Source organism: Camelina sativa, chromosome 14 (assembly GCF_030686135.1).
Source record: "Camelina sativa cultivar CO46 ecotype springtype chromosome 14, ASM3068613v1".
Classification (NCBI taxonomy): Eukaryota; Viridiplantae; Streptophyta; class Magnoliopsida; order Brassicales; family Brassicaceae; genus Camelina; species Camelina sativa.
In genome coordinates this window covers 526,837-541,802 of record NC_141893.1, presented here as the reverse complement: position 1 = coordinate 541,802, position 14,966 = coordinate 526,837, and the positions used below count along the sequence as shown (strand labels likewise).

General features: G+C 40.5%; 1 protein-coding gene and 1 non-coding gene across 2 annotated transcripts; both read left to right on the top strand.

Annotated features, from left to right (window-relative positions):
• Nucleotides 1-3,624: 3,624 nt before the first annotated feature.
• On the top strand, nt 3,625-3,731 carry LOC147927716 (small nucleolar RNA R71). The gene has a single exon (XR_015581131.1). It is a non-coding gene; the product is annotated as a small nucleolar RNA R71 (small nucleolar RNA).
• Nucleotides 3,732-12,253: 8,522 nt separating this feature from the next.
• Nucleotides 12,254-14,693, top strand: LOC104738693 (NAC domain-containing protein 1). The gene is made up of 6 exons (XM_010458884.2): nt 12,254-12,543; nt 12,662-12,945; nt 13,263-13,382; nt 13,478-13,834; nt 13,917-14,090; nt 14,181-14,693. The coding sequence occupies exons 1-6, from the start codon at nt 12,393-12,395 to the stop codon at nt 14,385-14,387; spliced, it is 1,293 nt and encodes a 430-aa protein (XP_010457186.1). The 5' UTR covers nt 12,254-12,392; the 3' UTR covers nt 14,388-14,693.
• Nucleotides 14,694-14,966: the final 273 nt, after the last annotated feature.

Here is a 14,966-nt window from a genome sequence, read left to right as displayed (position 1 = left end):
ACTCCCCCGGACTTAGATCTTTGTTTGTCCTCAAACAAACTCAAACCAAGAACCAAGAGAGCCAAGGTGGGAACTCGCAAAAATCTCAGAAACCGTGAGTAGACCATGACCTGCAGACCACATGTGTTAGAACAAGCTATACCAAAAACTTCTCCAGCAAACATCTCCAAAACCAGAACCATAATTGACAATCAAACCCAGAAAAAGATCACTTTCCAGACAAAGACTCTTTACATTCAATTAAAATTGGCGTGAGCTTCTCATTAAGGGCATTAAGCTAGTGAAATCGAGGCTTGGTAGATAAAAGGCTGTTTTAATGGTGGAGCTATAGAGTGTTTAGGGGTTACCATTACTTCGAAAGAGATGCAGGATATCGCACAAAATGGTAAGGGAGAGTGGACTCATTGATGTCCACAACCTCTAATCGCTCTCCTCTTCTTATCTTCCCAAACTCAGCCTCTCTTTTCTCCTCAGGTTACAACGCATGCTCGGGGGTGTGTAACACTAGCTCTGGTCCCTTTCCATCATCCTTAAACGTTTTTTTTTTTTTTTTTTTTTTTTTTTTTTGTTTTTTTTTGATGAGACATATGAAGGATGATGGGGGATCTTCTTCTGATATTGCCCCAGGAGCATGCGAACCGTATCCTAGGCTCTCTCTCTGCTCAAAACAACTCGCGGACTCGGATTTATATAATTTCGGAGCAGGTGCTCGCTGGGTTGGAGCACGTGCTCTGTCCGTCCGGCTTTTTCCTCTTTGGTTCTCCAGCAAGAGCGAGTTAGAGATTATGTCAGTCCTGCTCTCCCCGACCGTTTTGCACATAGCTGCACAGAATGAGAAAACAAAAATACAAGTGCAAGTGGTTTGAAAATAGGTTAGGCTCGGGGTGGGTAATAACTTAAAATGAGCTAGCTATTCAGGATCAGCAAGATTGGCAAAATGAATAAGAAGTCCTGAATATGTGACACGTTCCCTATCCTAATGCCCAAAACGAGAAGAATTTAAATCCGGTTAGGTTCCAATAAAGTAGAGTCTAAGTCTTTCCGGTGAAACCTTAATGGGATGAAACTTTTCTGGCCAGGAGAAGGGTCCGAATGTGAAGAGGTATTAGCTCGTCTCTGTACTCTTAGTTCTGCAACAATGGTCACTAGGAAACGGTCAAACTCACAAATGGTTAAAAACATCACAGATTTCGGTCCTAATTCCCACAAGTTTTGGTTCGACTCACATGACAAACCGACTCAATAAAAAGAAAAATGAAGAAAACAAGGGTCATAGGTGACCCTCCCCCGGACTTACTTCATACCGTCTCCGGTGTGAAAATAAGCCAAAGAGAGACCTAGACAAGAAGAAAAATAAAGATAGCAACAAAAATGAAAAGAAAATAAGGCGGATAGAACAATGATGGTGTGTGTAACCGTGATCAGGCGTCGGAATTGTCTGGGCTCTCGCTCTCCGAACGGGCAAGGCGGCGCCTCCGACGTGGTGGATAATAAAGCAATCTAGTCTAAAAAATCACTGAAATCGGTCTGGGCCTGGTGGGCATGGGCCTGAAATTCATTAAACTTACCTCGCCCAATCGCTCTTCTCTTTTTCTTCTTTTGTTTTTAGTTTGCCGAGCATGTGCATCGGGTTGCTCGCGTCCTGCGAGCATGTGCTCCGCATCTTTTTTTCTTTTTTTCTCAGTTTGCCGAGCATGTGCATCGGGTTGCTCGCGTCCTGCGAGCATGTGCTCCGCATCTTCTTCCAACATTCCTTCTGCCTTTGTCAAGGCAACCTCCAACGGGTCGAGAGTGAGAACTTCATCGGTAACCTCATGTGCAACCTCTGAACCATCATCAACCACGAAAGTCTGACCATCTATCATAGGTTTCTTGAGCAGCTTATTCATCTCAAACCTTGCAATCATATCCCCCAGCTGGAGATCGATCGCTCCCCCTTGCACATCTATAATCGCACCAGCTGTGCATAAGAATGATCTACCTAAGATCAGGGGGTCACGTGGTTCTTCTTCAAGTTCCAGAACCACAAAGTCTGCTGGTATAAGCGTGTCCCCTATCTGGACATGTAAATCCTCCAACACTCCTATGGGGCGCTTGGTGGATCTATCCGCGAATACTAACGAAATCCGTGTAGACTTGAACTTCGTGTATCCCAGCCTTTTAGCCACTGAATATGGCATAAGGTTCACACTAGAACCTAGATCACATAGGGAGTTTGCAAAAATCGTTTTACCGATTCTCACGGATAAGACAAATCGCCCGGGATCATCTCTCTTCTTTAGCACTTTGTTTTGCAGCACAGCACTGCACTCTCTTGAAACCATCATCACGTTCTCTTTCTCTGACACTCTCCCAGAAACCAACCCTTTCACATATCTCTTCAAAGCAGGTATCATCTGAACAGCTTCAGCTAGGGGTAGTTTTACCGTCAATTCACTCAACATCTCCTTGCACTTTGCATCCTCCAAATCCTTGCGAGATTTCGTAGGAGGAACAGGGTAAGGAACTCTAGGGGTGTACACGCGTGCAGGAGGTACCTCAGTTGGAACGGTCTGATCGGGAGTCGGGAGCACGTGCTCGCTGGATGGGAGCACATGCTCGCCGGATGCTTCGGCTTCTTTTTGACTCAACGGTGGAGTCTCAGCAGCATGTTGAGGAAGGTATTCTTCAGCAATACCCTTGCCCTTGTCAATCCTAGCGGATGGTGCTTCTCTAGGGGGTAACTTCTTTTCTCCCCTTAGCTCAATCGCATAGACATACTCGTTCCGTGGGTTTGCTTCCCCTTTTCCGGGCAGAGTCCCAAGAGTTCTTTTCACGGCTTCAGCAGTCTGTGCAACCTGAACATCAAGCTTCTTCACATGTGACATTACTGCCTCATACTTCCCATTAAGGTCATTGTACATGATATCGACCTTAGCGTTGATTTCCACTGAAGCTTTTTGTTGATTCACCAAGAGTTGTTGCATCATGTTTTTCAGCTCATCCTGAGAGCTGCTAGCAGATGAAGGTCCCAACTGCTGGTTAGTGTAAGGCAGTGCTTGCTGAGCGCTTGTATATGCTTGCTGGTTCCCCCCTTGGAAACGGTTTTGAGTGGGCACAAACTGTTTGCCTTGGAAGTTGTTTGAGAAGGTTTCCTGATAACCCATCTGATTCTGAGCTCCTTGATGCGTATACACCTGATCCTGAGGGTTCTCCACGTTGGTGCTTCTATAGGACAAATTTGGATGGCTTCTGTAGTTTGGGTTGAAACCCCTATTCTGCACAAAACCTTGCCCACTCACATAATTAACCTCCATCGTGTCATCCTCTCCATCACAAATCTCCTGAGCTAGCGGCATGTCTCCGGTCTCATCGACAAAATGGACAGTTTTCTGGCTCCCCTTCAGAAGAAGGTTCACCTTGGCTGTCAACTCATCAATCTTTTGCGTATCGACACTGTTGACCTTCACGGACCTGTCATACTCAGGGGCCTTGTTGCTGGAGCTTGCAGCTAGGCTCTCAATCAACTGATATGCTCCTTCCTTAGACTTTGTCATAAAATCCCCATTGCTGGCCGAGTTGAGAACGTTTCTGTAGTCCCAGTTAACTCCATCATAGAAAATGCCCAGGATCTGTTCATCACTGAATCCATGGTGCGGACACTCTCTACGGTACTCTTTGTACCTCTCCCAAGCCTCGCAGAAGGCTTCTCCAGTGTGCTGTTGGAACGATGAAATCTTGTTCCTGAGGGCAGCGGTCTTAGCCTTGGTGTAGAAATGGTCCAGAAACGCAGACCTACACAGTTCCCATGATGTCAGAGACCCAGGTGGCAATGACTTCAACCAACGTGAAGCTCTATCCGCAAGAGAGAAGGGAAAGAGCTTGCACTTCAGAAAGCCAGGCGGTATCCCATTTGAACCAGTGGTGCTACATATCTCCTCAAAATTCTCGATGTGGTCCATCGGAATCTCAGCTGGGAGACCGGGAAATAGGTGCTGCTTCACTAGAGAGATCATCTGTGGCTTGATCTCAAAATCTTGGTTCGGGATGGTGGGAGGAACAATCGCCGCTCGGTTGGTGTAGGACACATGCGGGTTGTCCTTGTCCCCAATGGACGGTTGCGGCAGCGCGGCTCTTTCGTGTTGAGCACGGAGCAACTGCCCCAACTGTTGTCGAAGTTGCTGGAACTCGGCAGCCATATCCTCATTGTTTCTGTTGTCACCCATGTTGACGGATTGAAACTTTCTGTTCTTGCGGTTTGTTCTTTCTGCCAAAGAGAGCTCTGCGGCTGACAAAGCAACTAGTTCTTCGGTGTTGTTTCTTCTTGTAGATCTTCTTGACATGCACCTGAAACACACGCAAAGAAGAAGCAGAAAGACAAATCAGTAAGGTCTTAGTCTAGTAATTTTGCCGAAAACCAAAGGCAAAATTTTGGTCCCCGGCAACGGCGCCAAAAACTTGATACACAGAGTTTTAAACCCTATTTTCCTACTGCAAGTGCACAGCAAAGAAGTAGTACTTAGGGGTCGAATCCCACGAAGACCAAGTTTTACTCTATGGTTCTATTGGTTCAATTTCAAGCTAAGACAATTCAAAGTTGGTTTTTTGGTAACAATTTAAGCGATTAAAAACAGTATAAAAAGGCAATAAACAAAACACTAGATCAGGGGTGATTCTCGGGAATTTCAGAGATAGCAACTAAACAACTATTCAGGGCATAGATTAAGTACCAGTCTAGAACTCAAACATAAATATAAACTGATCCACTGTCGTGGCATCAATAACTCTATCTGATCGATTCTGTGCGGAAACGCGGAGCACATGCTCAGACATCCGGAGCACATGCTCGGCGGTCCATAAACCCTAAATTGTCGTTTGAGCCCAGAATCGCAGACAAGCATTAAAGAACAGGAATGATAAGTTCACAAATCACCTACACATCAACTTTCGCAGGTCTAGGATAATTTGCCCACTAATGTCTTTTCTAGCAACCTATTACACTTTTGATGAATAGATAAACCTAGAATCATAGATTGGATGATCAAATCAACCTAAGCATTAAGTCTAACAATAGTGAAGACAATCAATTATATAAAGCCCTATTTGTGTTCTGTTGCTAACCCATGAAACCCCTAATCTAGCAAAGAAATCTACTCAGACATAGAGAAATGAATCAGAGCAAAAGATGAGAAATTCAATGACATAAAAATAAAAAGGGTTCAGAGAATCCTTCACAAGGTAGCCGCTCTTCTCCCTCTCTCAAAAACGTCGCTCAAAAAACCAAAAAGAAAGAGTATATTTTTCTCCTAAAAACCCTAGGTTAAATAGCATACAAGTAGAGAAAAATAAGGAAAGAATCCAAATCAAATCTCCCTATTAAAAATCGATCTCCTCCCTCTTTCTCTCACAAAGGATCGCCTAAAATAAGGGGAATTAGGCAGGGAATCGGCGCCTAGATGCTTGCCACGTGTCGTCATGAATCCGTAGAGTTGGGAGCATGTGCTCGGAAATCGGGAGCATGTGCTCCTGGGTCTAAAATCAGCTTTTCTGCTCCAATTCAACTCCTTTCTGCTCCGATTGCTCCTGCTGTTCCAATCCTTGCTTTTAGCTTCCTAGCCTCTTATTATAACCTGAAAAGGACTCAAACAACTACAAAACTATCAAATAAACAGGGTCAAAGTGAGTCAAAACCGTAACATATCAGTCCACGAGCAACCTCAATGCCAAGAAAGTACTTTAACACGCCGAGATCCTTCATCTTGAAACAGCGACACAAATAAGCTTTAAATGATTGTAGAACTGTAGAATCAACACCACAAACAATTAAGTCATCAACATAAACAAGAACATGCAGAACAACAACACCACGTTGATAAGTAAACAAAGAGTTGTATTTGTGAGAACGAACGAAATCATAGTCTAGGAGGGCTGTAGATAACTTAGAAAACCAGCAACGAGGAGCCTGCCGAAGACCATAGATAGACGTTTTTAGTTTACATACAAGAAACAGATCAACTGGGAGAAAACCCGGAGGTGGTTTCATGTAGATATCCTCGTCAAGGTCGCCATGTAAAAAGGCATTGTGAACATCCATCTGATGGAGTTCCCAATTTTTACCTGAAGCAACACCAAGTAAGGTACGAACCGTTTGTAGTTTAGGAACTGGAGCAAATATTTCTGAAAAATCAACACCCTCTTTTTGATGATTCCCGAGAGCCACTAACCGCACCTTATACCGTTCAAGTGTACCATCGGAATTGAACTTAAGCCGATACACCCATTTAGAGCTAAGAGCTTTGATGCCAGGAGGAAGACGTTCAAGCGTCCAAGTCTCGTTAAGTTCTAAAGCGTTGATCTCTTTGCGCATAACATCACGCCATTCTAATATTTGAACAGCTTGCTTATAAGTAACAGGTTCATCAACCATAGTCACGGCGGCAAGAAACTTTTGATGAGCAGAGCTAAAGTTGTCACAGGAGGCATAATGTGCTATAGGATAGAAACAAGTACCTGAAGATGCCGGAGAAGACGTAGGCTTGAGAGAGATGAGGGTTTCAGCGTGACATGCAGAGTACGTGACATACGGTTTAAGCAGAGTAGACGGCAACTTCGTTCGATGACCACAACCAAGCGGTTCAGTACCAACATCAAAGTCATCAGAAAACTCATCAAAGACAGCAGTTCCGGAGGTGGAATAACATCATTACCAAGAGCCGGAGTAGAGTCAACAGCTGTAGTAGTATCAGCGAGTGTAGGAGTGAGAGGTGTGGGGAGACTCCCCCTGTTTTCGAGAGTCTCAGGTGTAGTGTCGTCAACTGATTCATTCGGTGAGACAAGCGGTAGTGGTATAACCGGAGATGCAACAGGCTGATCGGAGACAGTAGACGAACTAGACGGAAAAATATCTTCGTTAAAGATAACATCACGAGAAACAAAAATATCTTGAGTCTCCATGTCATAAACACGCCAACCCTTTTGATTATGAGGATAACCGAGAAAAATACATTTTCGTCCACGTTCTTGAAATTTATCACGACGAGAGGAATGTCGTTTGGCAAAGCACAGACAACCAAATACACGAATCTGTGCATAAGACGGAGGAGTAGAATGAAGAAGCTCATGTGGAGTCTTGCCTTGCAGAAGCGGAGTAGGAGTGCGATTGATTAAATGCGCAGCCGTGAGGACACTCTCGCCCCAAAACTCAATGGGTAGGTTAGCTTGAAAGAGCAAAGAACGTGCTATGTTGAGAATATGGCGATGTTTGCGCTCAACTCTCCCATTTTGTTGTGGGGTGTAAACACAAGAAGTTTGATGGAGAATGCCATGGTCTTTAAAGAAATGTCGAAGACCGAGAAACTCACTCCTATTGTCACTACGGTTAACTTTGATCTTTTTGCCAAATTGTTGATGAGCCATGGCGACAAACTTTTTGAGGTGAATAGAAACTTCGCTTTTGGCCAGAAGAAGATAGGTCCACACGGCTCGAGAGTAGTCATCCACAATAGTAAAAAAGTAATGTGCTCCACTCGTAGAAGCAATTTTATATGGTCCCCAGATATCACAGTGTATCAAAGAAAAAGATGCATCCGCTTTATTAATACTTTCGGGAAAAACCGACCGTGTTTGTTTAGCTTGAATACAAACTTCGCAAAAATCATTATTAGCACTACTAAGGTGTGCAGAATCCGGTAAAGTAGATAAAAAACTAGATAAGATCTTCGCAGATGGATGCCCCAAACATTCATGCCAAAGAGTTCTTGTGGATTTCTTGACATTGTTAGCTCGAGCCGAAACTGCTCCACGAAAGTAATAAACCCCATCTCTCTCTTCACCTGCGCCAATCAGCATCTTCGAAGTGCGGTCCTGTATAACACATAATGAATCAGTGAATATAGTGTAGCAAGACATCTCACGACAAAGTCTAGCGATAGAGATGAGAGTGCAAGAGAGATCAGGAACATAAAGAACATGATTGAGTTTGACGTGATCTCCAAGAATCATCGTCCCTTCTTTAGTAGCAAAAGTGTGTTTTCTATTGGGAAGAACAACAATACTTCGAGGAATGTCATGCACATCCACAAGAAGATCAACATCACTTGTCATATGATGAGAGGCTCCAGAATCAAGTAAGAACTCAACACAAGAATGCTTACCGGAGAGCTTATCGGAACTGGAGGTTTGGTCTGTTTTTAACAAGTTCACAATAGCAGACCAAGTTGCTTTACTAACACCAGGTAAGTCAGGGAGTTCAGCTTCAGTAACAGCTTGAGCATTATTAGCACGATAGGTAGTAGGAGAGGAACGCCCACGACCGCGTCCTCTGAAAGAGCCACGACCTCTACCCCTTGTAGAATCTGATCGTGAGCCTCCTCTAGTATCACCATGTTTCTCGATCCACCAATCAGGCAAGCCGTGGAGTTCAAAGCATGTATCCACCGAGTGATTGGTACGTCCGCAGTGAGTACAAGGTCCTTGAGTAAGGCGTGTAGCAGATGCAATGGCATTGACACAAGCTTTCACAGCAAAGCCGACAGCATCAATACGGTCTTCTTTAGATCGAGCAACAATGAGATGACGTTCTTCAACAATAACTTCAGAATAGACATGATCAAGAGTCATGTCAGTGTCGCGGTTAAGACGGCTAAGAATATTGGTTCGAATAGTACCAAACCGAGAGGCATCGAGACCCATAAGAAATTGATGAATACGCTCAAGGTCGCGACGGGCTTGCTGCTTGAGACGTTGAGGACAAGATGACGAATTGCAACAACAATCAATAAAAGGCTCAAAGTCGTCAAGATCATCCCACATCACCTTTAGTTGGCCGAAGTAATCAGCAACAGTTTGACCATCTTGAGCACAGCGAGCAATAGAAGACTTGATTTGGTAAACCCGAGAAGCGTTCCCGATAGAGTAACGAACACGCAAATTATCCCATAGAACTTTTGCATTGTCAATAAACGAGATCACCTTCTGTACTTGAGGATCTAAACTTGCATAGAGCCAGCCGCATAACATCGAGTTGACTTGAACCCACCGTTGGTAATCGGTTGAATCAGCAGAAGGTTTGAGAAGAGAACCATCGACAAGACCAAGTTTATGCTTAGCGGCAAGATTTTTACGTGCAATCTTAGCTCACTTCTCATAGTTTTCACCATTAAGGAGAAATGGAGTAAGAACATGATGCGGCTGATCATTAGAGGAGAGATAGTAAAGAGAAGATGAGATCAATTCCTTAGTAGTAGTAGTAGAAAGAGCCGATGTCGAAGACATCATGTAAGTAGTAGAAAAATTAAGATTAGAAAGCCGGGTTCCTTGAAAGAAACGACGGAAAGAAGAAAAAAAAAATTAGGAATTTAGGTTTTGGAACCTTGCTCTGATACCATGTAAATGTCAGAGAAAACGTTGGATTTCTTATTGATAGGTAAAGAGTATATATAGATACAAGAGACTTGATGTACAAGTAGAGAATATTGACTAAAGATATACACAAGAAGATATGGAACATATCCTTTTCCGTAACAGTTAAAAAGTGAAGACAAGGATATTCATTCGTTCTGGGGACTCTTGATAGTGGAATTGAGCTTAATCACCCTTCAATCCCTTGTATACCAACCAAAATGGAACTTGGAGTACTACGTGATTGTGAAGTGGGTTGAACTTTAATTAGTTGTTTCTCGTATGATGTCAAATTCGTAAGCAATAAATAAAGAGAGCTCTTCTCACACGGCTGAGATAATTTATAGTAATTTGATAAGCAAAATTTATTAGTAGTTCATAATTGTATGTATATGACATATTCGTTACGTTATGCATGTGATATGACGGATTTGTAGAACTTACGCCTGAATTTTACTCTTGTCGATCTAATCATAAATATGCAATATGGATTAATTTTTTTTTAATGTTATTATGGTTGAAAGTTCAGTATATGATTAGCTAATGAGTGTATAGGATTTGGTTACAATTTGCTTGACCATTAAATTCATAACAATCATTTTACGAATTAAAAATTCCGCTCTATTTATGTAAATTTAGCAAAGTTTTAAATTCCGGTCAGTACGGTTCGATTTGATCGTATACCGACTTGAAATTAATAACCGGTTCTTACGTATCATATAAGCTAAACTACACCAAAATAATGTAAAGTGATGCCACACCCAAAGTAAAATAAAATATATTAATCTTACAAATTGTAAAAGCTAATATGATACGTAAACTGAAGAAGAATATAACTTTGCTTTCCATATATTGAAATATATGAATTTCAATGTCTCATTTAGATGAGGATTAAGATTCAATGTTATAAATCGGAGCCCATGAATTGATCCACCATCATTAACTCCACCTCCACCGTCATCACCTCCACCGTCACCCTTCCACCATTACCATCTGGTGGAGGAATCGTGGGAGGAATGATACAATTAAGAAGATAATGCCGATAAACAGCGGTTGTGTAACGAGTCGTAATCTTCTTGGTCCAAGGTAATCGCTATAGTCCCTATTGGTTGTATCATGTGTTCTATGAATCAAGATCGTACAAATCTATTAGGACTCGATCTATTCTCTATGTGAAGGCTTTTGATGACGTCCACATAGTCTTTGTCATGCGCAAAAAGGCATAACAAACCTATCCTATTGTTAGCCATGATCCTATCTCTCCAACATTCGATATGCTCAATAATCCTATCATTTGCTACCTAAGTGACAATTTTGGGTTTGGCAAAGCAAGATCTATATCATCTACATCGTCAGAGAAATTTTTATTAAACGTCAGAGAAATTCTTATTAAGCGTCAAATAAATACCAAATTTAAACATTTAAAGAATCCTAATAACTTAAGAGAAGTAATACTATTAGAGCAAAGCTAAGCTGTTATTAAACTTTAAAAATATTGGAATTTAACTAATATTAGCCAACATTAAAGACCAAATCTGGTGCAAAAATATTTTTTAGAAAATTGAATCTAAATATATCTTCTTTTAGAAAATAATGAAAGTCATTTTCCATAATGAAAATTTAATGATAATAACAGCAAAAAATATAGATTAAGATGCAAGATTTGGTATTATCATAGATAATCAACATTATCATAAATAATCAATGTTATTAACATTATGTTATCTACAATGTCACATTTAGATTATACAAAAATGGGATGTAAATTAGAGGAACCTTTAATTAGTTCAATGCTCACATAAAGATTAGGTAGAGTGTGTATTTATATATTTACGGAAGGTGTGAATGAACTTTGATTTCTCTATTATATTTTGATTTTATTCCCCTAATCTTTTTGATTATGTTTATGAGTAAAGTCTTTTCTTACAAGGAAAGTCCCCTTTTTTATTTGAAAGCACGTATATTATAATTATGTATATTGTGTTGTATATTCTAATTAATACATAAATATAATATACGTGCTTTCAAATATTATAATTATAAGAGTCGAGTCATTAATATTTGTGTTGTAATTATAATCAATATACTAATGAGAACTCGACTCTTATAATTATGTATATTGTGTTGTATATTCTAATTAATGGTGGATGTTTATATAAAGTTGTTGTCATTTGTTCGGTTTGGAAAATGGCTCGATCGATCGTTTTGAGTTCGTAGACACAACACAATATACATAGTTGCAACCATTAGCGAGAAGCTTACAACAATTCACCATTCGAAGAAAAAAAAAAATCTTAACAAGATTAAAGATAAGCACCTTCAATAATGTTTTCTAGAAAGGAATAAGATGAAAATAGTAAGCGTGTTCACACGGCATAATTAAGGAAGCCACAAGGCAGATTCGAGTTGATCACCTTTGTTTTTTGCTTTGGGACCCATTCTTACCGCCCATCACCTTCCTTAATAAGCCTTTCCATTTTTATTTTATTTTTAAATATATTTTCTTCTTCTTATATACAATGCAAATTACTACTACTGTACATAGGGGATGTTGTTTAATATAATCGACGGTTCACCCAAACCGATTGAATACAAAATCCAAATCCTAAAACCGATTATATAAAATTAATTCTTAATTCCTTTTCCTTAATTGATAAATGCAGTACTACAGTATATTATTTGGTTTAAATCTGATTTCTGTTTGCTTACATTGATTAATCAGTAATTTTCAATTAAGAGTTGACGATAATAACCGGTACTGTGTAAACCAGAACCATATACCAATTGAACCGAAGATCCATATTAAATTTAATAATAAATACAAAAAAGAATATTTGTCGGGGGTTATTTAAACGCCTTGCTTTCACTGTCTTCCTCCCTCCAAATTAATAATATATACCAAACAACAACAAAACAAATATATAATCGGAGAAATACACAGAGCGATCTCGGCGGCGAAGCTCTTTAGTCTTTTACCATCGAAATCGGAGGTTACTGCTTCCTTTTTGTGAACAATGGAGGATAAAGTTGGGTTCGGATTCCGTCCCAACGACGAGGAGCTCGTCGGTCACTATCTCCGTAACAAAATTGAAGGAAACAGCAGCCACGTTGAAGTAGCCATTAGCGAAGTCAACATCTGTAGCTACGATCCTTGGGACTTGCGTTGTAAGTTTCCAATTTTCCTCCTAATTGTTTCATTCATATATATGCTCGCGTGAATTGATCTATTTGAGTGGAGGGGTTTGTTCTGATTTAGGGTTTTGTTTGGTTTGTAAAAACACAGTCCAATCAAAGTACAAATCGAGAGATGCTATGTGGTATTTCTTCTCTTGTAGAGTAAACAAGTATGGGAATGGGAATCGACAGAGCAGGACGACGGTTTCTGGCAAGTGGAAGCTTACCGGAGAATCTGTGGAAGTCAAGGACCAATGGGGGATTGCTAGCGGCGTTCGTGGTAAGATTGGTCATAAAAGGGTTTTGGTCTTCCTCGATGCAAGATTCCCTGACAAAACCAAATCCGACTGGGTTATCCACGAGTTTCACTACGACCTCTTGCCTGAACATAAGGTTCGTCATTTGAGATCTTGTCTATGTCTACCCCTCACTCATCTATGTGTTATGTATCATCCCTCGTGACGTATGTTGACTTAAATTTCAGCTCTTTTGGTCATGGTTTGAAATTTAGGACATTTTAGGTTTCTGGGATTATGAGTTTTGTGTAAATAGGCTGAGCTAAGAACTCATCAATGTTATTATGATTAGAAATTATGCAGTGTTACCAGTAACAGGTTGAGGTTATCTAGTTTTAGGATTAGCTTTTGACAGAAGTCTTATCAATGTTTTTTACTGACGAACTTTTGTGCTTACATTTGGAAATTTTACAGAGGACCTATGTCATCTGCAGACTTGAATACAAGGGTGATGACCCGGACATTCTCTCTGCTTATGCAATAGATCCTACTCCAGCTTTTGCCCCCAATATGGCTAATAGTGAAGGTTCTGTGGTGAGTCAATGTCCTAACTACTTTTTTTCTCTCTTAGCTCTGAAGTAAGTAGACCAAAAAAATAAGCTTGTGTCTAACTGTTGATTTTGTTTCAGGTAAACCAATCACGTCAAGGAAACTCAGAATCTTACAACACTTACTCTGAGTATGATTCAGCAAATCGTGGCCAGCAGTTCAACATGCAGCAATCAGTTCAAGGGAATTCAGGATACTACAACCCTTTCCCTGAGTATGATTTAGCAAATAACGGTCAGTGGTTGAGTGACTATTTCAACCTGCAACAACAAGTTCCTTACTCGGCCCCATATGATGAAAACTCCGAGCTCATTCGGAACTTTGTGATTGAAGAAACTCGTGAAAGGACATCTATGCAAGAGCATTACAGTGATCACCAGCCCAAAAAACCTGTGACTGGGGTTTTGGGTGATGATAGCAGTGATAATGACTCAATGGTAAGCACTTGGACCACTTATATATTCAGAAACTATAATATCGCTTCTGTTTCTCACACATCGACTTTTGGCTTTTTAACAGACTTTTGGAGACACTTCGAGCTCGACTGATAGTGGTTGTAGTTCGAATGAGTCTTACTATACTCCTCTAGATGATGATGTTCCATCATTGAACACTGTCGTTGAGCCTTTGCACAATTATGAGGCGCAAGAGCAACCAAAGCAGTTGAAATTACCGTGTCAGAGCAAAGAAAAGGTTTCAACACTCTCACTGAGAAACCTGACTTTGATACAAAATATGAAACCAACATATAGTCTAAATTATGAGATATGGGTGTGCTTGCAGGTGATAAATACGCAGAAAAGCGAATGCGAGTGGAAAATGGCTGAAGACTCGATCAAGAAACCTCCATCCACCAACACGGTGAAGCAGAGTTGGATTGTTTTGGAGAAGAGGGGTCAAAGGAATGCACAGTGGAACTATCTCATAAACATGATCGTAGGCGTCTTATTGTTCATCTCCATCATTGGTTCGATGATTCTTGTTGGTTAGAGAGGTCAAATCCGATTCTTGCTCACAGTTTTTTATTTCTTGTCTGTGTGCTTTTTCTTTTGGTTTCTTTGCTCTGTTTTCTCGCTCAGGAAAAGTCTGAAGTTGTGTGTTTTACATAAGTATGTGTAAAGAAGAGAAAAAGGGGGAAAAAAAAAGAAAATGCAGAAAGTCTAATGTAAAGAAAGGGGTAGAAGTGTATGTTAATAATTAGTGAATCGTTTTGTGATGTAGTTCTTATTCTTTGTATAAAAGTGATCAAATAATTCTGCAAAGAAAGGGATATATATACATGAGAGGTTGTGCAAAGGATGTTTGGCTCAAAGATTCATAGAACACATCGAGAAAGTGTAACGAAGGGCGCAATGAAAAAAGCAACTAGTGCTATGACGTGTCAGCGAGTTTTGTAATAGCAACTAATTCATGTACCGAAGAACCAAAGTCGTCTGACCGGATGACAAGCAAGATACAATAGGATTGTTTGAAACTAATTAAAATAGCTTACCTTATGTATTTTTACGGTTTTGTTTACTAATTACATTGTTGTAGAGTATGTTGTCTCTCTGTACATATAATTCTTGG

What these genes read in the sequence shown, in the direction of transcription:
- LOC104738693 (XM_010458884.2), top strand. Translation starts at nt 12,393, where the DNA reads ATGGAGGATAAAGTTGGGTTCGGATTCCGTCCCAACGACGAGGAGCTC. An exon ending in ACCTCTTGCCTGAACATAAG is followed by an intron (nt 12,946 to 13,262) that starts GTTCGTCATTTG and finishes GAAATTTTACAG; the next exon opens with AGGACCTATGTCATCTGCAG. An exon ending in GCAGTGATAATGACTCAATG is followed by an intron (nt 13,835 to 13,916) that starts GTAAGCACTTGG and finishes GCTTTTTAACAG; the next exon opens with ACTTTTGGAGACACTTCGAG.